The sequence below is a fragment of the Parasteatoda tepidariorum genome, chromosome 4 (assembly GCF_043381705.1).
Source record: "Parasteatoda tepidariorum isolate YZ-2023 chromosome 4, CAS_Ptep_4.0, whole genome shotgun sequence".
Classification (NCBI taxonomy): Eukaryota; Metazoa; Arthropoda; class Arachnida; order Araneae; family Theridiidae; genus Parasteatoda; species Parasteatoda tepidariorum.
The window spans coordinates 82059776-82069611 of NC_092207.1; the positions used below are offsets into that span (position 1 = coordinate 82059776).

At 29.9% G+C, this 9836-nt stretch overlaps 1 protein-coding gene across 1 annotated transcript in view; it reads left to right on the forward strand.

Annotated features, from left to right (window-relative positions):
• The window catches only part of LOC107456341 (ribosomal protein S3), a gene marked incomplete in the record, with an annotated part of 11892 nt that extends 11710 nt beyond the window's left edge, over nucleotides 1–182 (forward strand). The window contains 1 exon segment of the mRNA XM_043039180.2: nucleotides 20–182. Within this exon segment, the coding sequence (XP_042895114.2) occupies nucleotides 20–139 (120 nt within the window).
• Between the last annotated feature and the right edge of the window lie 9654 nt (nucleotides 183–9836).

The window sequence follows — 9836 nt, forward strand, 5'->3', positions numbered from 1 at the left end:
TTGTTTGTTTGAGATGATTATTGGACCAAAGAATCCTCTTCCAGACAATGTCAGCATTACAGAACCTAAGGATGAGGAGCTGCCTCAATCCCCTTACAGTGAATCTAAGGGAGGAGATGCCAAACCTGTTCCAGTTTAAAAGTGTATATTAAATTACAAATAAAAAAAATTGTTCTAAAGGCTTTTGTAGTTTTTTTTTTTTTTTTTTTTTTTTTTTTTTTTTCATATCACATAGAGATGTGATAGGGTGACACTGAAAAGTCAATTCTGAGCAATTTTTCCTGTCTATCAGGGCTGATAACTGAATTTTGACTGAATAAGTAGTGAAATATTACTTTGTTTAGTAAAATCACAGAAAGTGAATATCTTGAAATTCACAGTAACGGAAAGTTGACCAGGTGTTTCAGATGCAATCTATTTAACATTTTGCTATTGTAATTATTCATGTTAAATCACTTCAGTATTTTGTTTTACAATCTCTTGTTTCAAATTTTTTCTTAAATATTACTATACATATTTTCGGCTCAACATTCTTTCCAGATCAAGGTTATATCTTAATTTTTTCAAACATAAATCTAGTTCTTACTATTTTTTAATGATGGTTTGTCATCTATAATAAATTATAGTATTAACTATACATCAATAAAAGTTCTTTCGGTGGACTGATCGTAAAGACACGGTTCCCGGTAGAACGCCGAAGTCAAGAATCACCGACTGCGGTCAGTAAGTGGGTAGGTGATCACTTAATCTGCCTGCGTAGGGACCGAGGGTGTACGACAGGGGTGTCAAACTCGCGGCCCGAGATGAACATTTTTGTGGCCCAGTCAATATATTCGAAGCAAAGTAAAAATAAAATAGAGCTTGGAATTAGAAACGAAACCAGCATATAATATACTTTATTTATAAACTATACGGATCATTTTAAATTGTCCGCTCGAAAATGTAAAATTCTAATTGGCTGAAGAGGCGTTTCACACTAAGCTATCAATTAGATAGTACATAATCAGGTTTATCCTATTATAGCGAGGTAAATTGGTTATCTTGCTCCAAGGTTCTCGATCAATTCTGGGATTTGAAAGAAAAAATATGTAAGTTTTTTCTAACTATAAATCAAGATACAAGCTTGTTCTCCGATTAAATATGGTTGATATAACCAAACACTTATCCAATTTAAATTTATTGTTACAAGGATCAGATCATTACGAACATGTTTGACATAATTAAAAAAAGCATTCAAATGTAAACTATTTCTTTGGGAAGGGCAACTGAAAAGTGATTTTAACGCACTTCCCAACGTGCAACAAGAACAAATCTAGTTTATACTGCATCGTATCAAAATTACGCCGAAGAAAATTTTAAATCTTAGAACAGAATTTGAAACAAGGTTTAAAGATTTTAATTCTTTGGCAATTTTGTTTGTTTTCTTCGATTTTCTCAATAAATATAGACTCAGCACCCAGTTATATGCAAATGGAAGTGATTGAGGCTCAGTGCGACTCAAATTTGAAGGCAAAATTCATTGAAATGGTGCCTAAATTTTACCATCAAGGTTTGGGAATACTCGGAAATTCGCGTATTCAATTATTTCCAAGTTTGGAAGTACTTATCAGTGAGAGCAATTATTTTCTGTTATGAATAGAAATAAATCTCCTGTCAGAAACCGTATTAACGCTCACGTTGGGTCAATTTTGAAAGTCTCGGCCAATAAAATTTCTCCCGCAATAGAAAAGATAGCAGAGAAGAGATGTCAAGTATCAGGACGTAAACAATATTTTAACTTTATATATGTTTATTACAATTCAAAATAAAAATACAGTAGAGCGCCGATTATCCGAACGTCGTTCGAATAATTGGAAGGTTGTTTAAAATCTAGTCTAAATGGTCATTATTTATGCACTAACTTGCCTTCACACTTTTTCCAGGTTTAGGATTGGCAGTACTATCTAAAATAGTTCTGTTTTAAAAAAGAAAATTTAAATATTTTTTATTTATTTTCTTTAAAACTTTTTATTTTGAATTTTTTTAAATCATATTTCAGCTTTTTAAATTATTTTTTTTTGTCAATTACTGACTTAACCACATTTTCTTTATTTTCCATTACAAAAGAAATCCAGCAAAGACTTTTGTTTCAATGAAGATGCTCTTTTTTGAGCAGCCATATCCCTTATTCTTTTTAAATAAATCAACTGAACTGGATCAACATCATTTTGACGTTTTAACTTGAATTTNTATATGCTTCTATATGAGAAGGTCCACTATCTTGAACTTGATCACCTACGTCTTCGTCTGCGGAGTTCCGATTTTCATTCAAAATTTTAGCAACTATTTCATCATCATTTGAAATACCAGTACCTTTTCAGTCTCTCGACACCAGTCTTCTATTTCTTCTGCTGCATGACCTGGCATCTTTTCAACAAAATGGTCTACTTTTTCAAAAATTGTTGATAAGTTAAAAAGTATTCTGAAGTTTAAAAAAAAAAATTCGGACACAGTTCGTATAATTGGACGTTCGGATAATCGGCGCTCTACTGTATTTGTTTCTATGAACATTGATTTTTTTTTTTTGCGGCCCACCTGAATTTAAGCATTGTTTATTTGACTCAAGTTAACTTTTGAGTTTGACACCCGTGGTGTATCCTAAGGTGCTCGCCTTTCTGCGCAGGTCGCTGCAGAGGTTACAGAGAAGTAATCCTAAAAAGTGCAGTAAAGCCTCTGGTTTGCTCTTGGCGGTTGCCTCCATTGACTTCAAACAATTTTAATTCTAGACCTTTTTTAGTGCGGTAATGCTACTTGTGTTAGTGTCATAAAAACCGGATCAATGAATAAAATTACTGTCAATAAAAATGATCCGATTACGTATAATGATTGTGTTCCGGAAAAAAATCCGGGTTTTTCACATACCGCGATCCCGAAATCCAAGGTCCAGAAGTTTCAAGAAATCGTACTAGTAGATCACATTTATAAACAAAAATTCTCGTATATTTCTTTCATTCGTAAATTTTTTTTTCAGGTAGAATAATAAATGTGATTATACATAAATGTATAAACAGAATATAATTATGAATAAAGAATTATTTTAAATAAAAAGAAATTTTTCTTGTTTTAGTTACCAATTTAACTTTAAATCGTAAAGACTAGTTAGCTTTGTTTGTTTGAGATGATTGTTTATTTTTGTAAAATAACTTTTTTTTTTTCTAATTTAACGTTCAATTAAAAGAAATTCATTGGTACATAGTCTTTATTGCACTCTTGAGAGAGTCGATCTCAGAGTGACAAGTTCAGAGATTGTCAAAAGGAGCTCACTAAACAAAAGCCTCACGCAGATATTTTGGATTCATTTTTATCTACTCTTATGTTTTATTGATATTTTTTCTTGTTTCCTTATTTAACCATTTCCGCACTTGGTGCAGAGGTTAACCCAGTTTATGGGATAGGTGATGGTAGTCTCTCCTTAACGTTTTCAGTATTATTTCACAATTCCTCCCCACCCCCTCCCCATTTCAATCAAAAGAAAGATTTCTAATTTCCTTAAACCCGAAATATTAAAATCCTTTTGCTCTAGTAAAGAAGGACTATGAGTCGGGCATAGAAGAGGATTAAATATGTGAGGAAAAATAGACAGTTTCCACTTTCAAATGAATTCCTCTTGAAATGCAAGAGAGCCATTCACTGTATCAAGGAATGATTTTAGTCATCTAAAGTTTCATTTTCTTATTTGCAGTGGAGCTGCTGAACATGATTTTTTTTGTATTTCTCCTTGAATTGAATTTCCTTTTCTTCTAGGGTTCCTTAAATGTGTTTAATAGAGTATAATTTTGCATCATAGAAATTAAGCACTCTTAAAACTTCTTATTTTGCATTGAAAGTTCTTTTTCTTCAAAAGAAAAAACGTAAATAAAATGTTTAGTTTTATTACCCAGTGGCAAAATGGGTGTTGTTTTAGGTTTGATGTTGTGCACACCTTATTTAGACGTTATCAAACTATTCAACTATGCGTAAAAGAGTGTTAGTAAACAGTGCCCATGCGTTGCTATGGCGACTGTTGCTCAGTACCGTATTTACGTATAGGCACACTAGGGCAATGACCGGAGGCCCATTCACTCAGGGGGCCTTTGAGAATCTTACTTATTTTAAAAATTGCATTAAAAGAAGCTAAGAATAAAATCATTGCCTTGCATATTTTTTTTAAATAAATTTTTATAGAGTAATGCATTTTTTTCCCTACAAATAGTGATTGATTTTCAAACACAAATAATTTGAATAGTTTATCACCAAGAAAACTTAAAAAGTAAACCGAAATCTATTTTTCTTCTCTCCAATGAAAATTTTAGGTACTTGGGTATTGTAAGATGTTTTAATAACTTGCAATGTGTCTACCTCTACAAAAATACAATTCCAAATCACTAGTATATAAGACATGTTAACTCGATTCTATGTTAAAGTACCTTTTCATAGATGAAGATTGACATTGTCGATAAGTCCCGCAGTGGACTGATCGTTAAGACACGGTTCCCAGCAGATCACCGAAGTCAAGCATCAGTGTGCGGGTGGGTGACCACTTGGATCAGTCTGCGTAGGGACCGAGGGTGTGCGGTATTGGTCCTCGTTAAACTGTGCTACCGTAAAGTGCTCGACTTCGCGCCTCGGTCGTCGGGCTACATTTAGAATCATTATTTNTAATGATTTATTCAAAAATCACTTTTAGCGGTTCTATCATGATTCCACTTCATATTTCCAATTTTGATACTTTTAATACGATATTATTATTTTTCATTTCATTAATCACTTTTTTCCTCATCTCTATTGTAAAAATACTTTCCTTTTTCAATAATAGTTAGTTAACATTTTTTTCAGTTCTTCACATTGTATTTAAAAACACATTGTTTTTTTACTCCTGAAGCGAAGCACATCTCAATAAATGTGTATTGACTTTACATGATAACAACAATATTTTTGTTGTATACTTTCACTGCTTCTTTAATATAATACTCTAAGGTCTAAGCTATAGCAGCTAAAGTCAAACATGCAACTTTTTTTTTAGTTTGGAAAAATTTGAAAATACTTATTATGTAATTTAAAAAAAAAAAAAAATCAATCGCAGTAAATTGAAGCAATAAACAGCTACAACAATAAATGTTTCTATAAATGTTTTTCCCTTTAAGTTGTATATTTTTAAGGTTATTAGGATGCTGCCTCAATATTAACACTGTGTTTAATTAAGTCACTATTTATCACTTTTAAAGAAAATTTAGTCACTTTTTTCACCACTTTTTCTTCTATGACCCGCGCTGAGCCCTGAATTTCAAATGCAGCAAAAAAAAATCCTGATGTTATTCAGATTTGTCAATCTAATTATTCTCATTTAATTTAAAAACAATTGAAATAAAAAATTCAACTATCTCAGATTATTAAATATAAGTGTAGGGACCATATAATAATTTACTCCTGACAAAAATGTTTAGCTTCAATCATGATGGTATTTACATTTAAGAATTAAATTTTTAGATCACTTATAAAAAAATACTGTATGAAGTAATAATTCATCAGGGGCAATTCATTAATTACATTTGTAATATGAATTACAAGTTTTCTTAGTTTGCTTAATTCGTTACATATCTTTAAAAATTTGGTATGATCAATAATAAAGAATTTTAAGGTGTAATCATATTCTGGAGAACCACAGAACAGGTAATTTATAATAAGTCGCGGAAGAGGAATTAATTTGATTTACCTTTAAGTCCAATATTTTGGATTATGACAAATTTTGGCAGATATTTTTGGATGCTTGAATTTTGTTTAATTTTAATAAAATTACAAATTTTTTACGCCTTATTAATGTCTTTCTATTTATGAAATAATGGAAAAAACAATAGAAGATTGATTTCTTAGATTCGAAAATATTGTAACATGAATAAAATGTTTGTGCTGTGAATTTTATATTTTCTGCTCTCTATTTTATTTATTTATTATTTCATATGTTTAATTCCGTATTGTAATCCATAAAAAAGAAGAAAAATTTTCGATGGCAAGAAATTTTTTAAATATCTCTTGTTTGGTATAATAGTTAACTCATAGATGGCAGCATCAACGAAACTGTAGCCAGAGTGCAGTGATGAAACCTTTGTAGAAAGTTCTTTTTTTAAAATAGTTCGTAGAAAGTTTTTGTAAATTTTTTAATTCTTCTTCTTTTATTTTTGAAGTGTACCAATCAAAAAGTGGTAATATAGTTTTTGTTTTTAAATTTTACAAAACTTACCAATGTTTAATCTTAACTCCAATCATGTAGTTTTAAGAATTTAATGTTAAAAGATAACTTCATAATTACAATATTGATGCTACGGTTCTCTTACTTTAAGGCACGAACCCTGTTGAAATATTAAACACTGGCGCAAACCCTGTTAAAAAATTAAAATACAGCTGTTTACTTCTACGAGCATAAAATTTTTATCAATATACCGAATGTAACACAGTATATATTTCATGATAAAAACTGCATTGGCTTCAGAAAAATATGCAGATGGAAATAAAGGTCAACGTGTTTCGAGGGCTTAAAAATAGGTGCCCGTTCTCAACACTCGCCAAGCGGGAATGCCTTCTGAATTGAATTTTTAAATGCTCAAAACTTGTCTACATTTACTATCATCTTCATATTTTTGTAAATCAATGAAGTTTTTATCCTATCGCTTCAGTTCATTGGGATTATTCATTTAGCAACGCAATATATTAAATTACTTCAAGCGATATTAAAGCAAGTTTTAAGTAAAAATATGGCATATGCTCTTAGATTGAAATAATCACAACTTTCTAAAAAAATAAATGCAGTATATATAATATAAAATAGAAAACTATTAATGGGAAAAAGCAAAAGTCTTCCTCAGGACACATCTTTTGCTATAATTTAATGCGATATTTCTGAATAAAGAATAATTATCCTAAGATAAAAATTATTCTTTTTAATACATATGTATATATATTTCTACTAGACTAAAATTTAAAAAAAAAAAAAGTCTCAAAAAATACCGTTTTCAATTGAAATTTCAAAAATAGAATGAGGCAATAGAATGTCGCCTAGCCTCAGGAATCTAAGTTAAATAGTTACAAGCACAATTATTTCAAACAAGTTAACTTCTTCGTTCTACTAAAAAATCTTTGAATACCTAATTTTATTTATAGATTCTAAAATTTATTCTTGATATATTTTAGAGTATACTTCAGGCGTACTTTTGATAAAAATTTTTTTTTGTTGCACCATTTATTTTATTATTTGCTTAAAACTATTCAATCTATATGATTTAATGCATCCATAATATAGTAAACGGGGCTTCCAACGCTTATTCTTTTCCTTGATGCCGTTATCAACTAATTAGTGGAATAAACTTAAACTAATTATAACAGATAAATTGTTTCTTGTTTTAGTTTTCATGCAATAAAAGATTTTGTTCAAACAGATTTTAATTGTGGGATTAAAGAAATTATTAAGAAGGCTCCTTTTTGAGCATTCTTATACCCTTATGACGAAATATAAGAAAAAATTTGTACTTATAAGTTCTGTAAAAAGTATGTTCTGTGAAAGTACTTTATAATAATTTTTTTAAAATCAAAATGCGTTAAAAACTGCATATTTTTTATTACCTATTTCAAGTTTACATACATTTTAAAATTGAAATATTTGAAAATGCTTTGTAAAAAGTTTTTTTTTTTTCTTTCAATACAGAATAAGGTCATAAAAAAGGTTGTCGGAAATTTGAAAATAATGAAAAGTAATATAAAAGCAAAATTTTGATAATTATTCTTGGTTAAATTATGATTTTTTTAAAATAAAATATAAAGGTAAAACTTATATACAAATAAAACTATGCAAAATGCTTACACAACGTTTATTAGAAATTCAGTTTAGTATTAAAAGCTTCAAAACAGGGCTCTAGGCAAAGTCCTGTCTCAAATTCTCTGCACCAAGATTTCCGTTTCGTTGAAATTTTTTGGTTGTTGCTGTTGATAAGTTTTAAGTTTTTTAAGCAACAAACAACACACTGTGAAAAGAGCGCTCACAAAATGTTCGAAGGCATACTTGTATATTTCTCAGAAATATGGTCAACTAGGGCCATCTGTAATCCCAGATTTGACTGAACAATTAAACATCACAGAAAAGCCGAAATGAAACCATGAACTGGAAAAAAGCGGGTTGCAGACTGAAAAAATGTATACCCGCGGAAATCACTTGATGCGCAAAATACAGGCAGACAGGCACTCTACTTCTACCTTGCATGAGGAAATCGAGAGATACTCAATAAAAGGGTTAAGAACTATTAACTAAAATTACCTATTACAACTGTGAAGTGACTTGTAATAAAAAAATATCTTGATATATCCTGTTTTAGTAAAAAAAAAACAACTTAAATTTAGTGATTTTTGAGACGATGATTTTAAAAATAGTACTGCTTTGGAATCTTTTTAAAATCTTCCATGTTTAATATTTGCTGTTTAACAAAATAAGGCATTTTTCTGACAATAAATTATACTATAACGTCTTGTAAATTGTGCTAAAAGGTGAAAATTAATTTTAACAACTTTAAGTAAATGTTTTCAAAAAAAAATTTTTTTTTTTTAAAAGAGCGGTTTTTTTTAAAATTTGCAGTTGAATATAAATTAAATGCAAAAATAAAATTGCGGTTCAAATTTGTTCATTAAATTAAAAGAAAAGAAGAAAAACGAGGCAAACAGTTGTAATTTTTTGTAGAGTTGTAAATTTATTTTTTCACTAATCAAACAAGAGAAACATTAAAGTAAATTAATAAATAATTTGTTTCTTCATAAATAAATAATTTCGAGAAAAAATAAATAATACGATCAGTCAGACGTTTTGCACCGAGCAATCGTAATATAGCAAAATTTTCTTAAAATCTTCTCCGCGAACTTTGTGCAAATTTCGAGCTTTAGAGATAACAGGTATGTGAATTGTCACAAAAGCGAGTAAATAAGTGAGAGAAATAACAATAACAATCAGAGATATATACCTGTGCCCTTGGCACAAAACTGGTGGGACCATCATTGGTCAATTTACACTCACAAATTGCTTTTAAGCTTTTTATAACCTAAGTTAATTACAATATACAAGTAAATTTGTGCTTTTCCTCATTTCTTTTGCTAACTCATAATTCTAATAGACAAATTCATCAGGAAAAACACACACAAAAATATTTGTAACACTTAGGGGACCCCAGATATGTGGTGGGTCTAGGCCGGGGCTCTCAAGCTTCATATTAAATCAGGCCCTGATAACAATTGAAATAGAATCTCACTAGTGGGTTATGAACAGAAAGTAAATTGCTGGAAAATATAACAGAATGTAAATAACATAATTAGAAGAAAAACTAATGCAAAAACATTTTTCACCACAAAAAGATTCTACATTTATAGAACTTTTATTTCACTATGAAAACATTTCAGTTTTATATTCGACCTTATTTTTCACCTGCTTTATATGAATTTTAATGTTTGCACTGTTTTGATGTTTTGACAGACTAACCTACTGGACCAGTCACAAAAAAATAATGTATATATATACAACCGTTAAGGCAGGTATGAAAAGTTCAAATAAAATAATTTAGAGTCTCAACTGGAAAAAAAACGCCTATCTATGATATCTTCCGAAGGCAGACTGTATTTTTGTCGCATGCCATATTACGATGGTAATACATCATCAGTTGTTTCCGGCATGTTAGGCATTTACTTTCGTTTGCCTACCTCATATACTTAAAATAACGGGAACTCGTCACGTAAACAGGCAACCTGATGTTCTAAAAATTAAACAAATAAAAAAAGGCAAGCAATTTTGG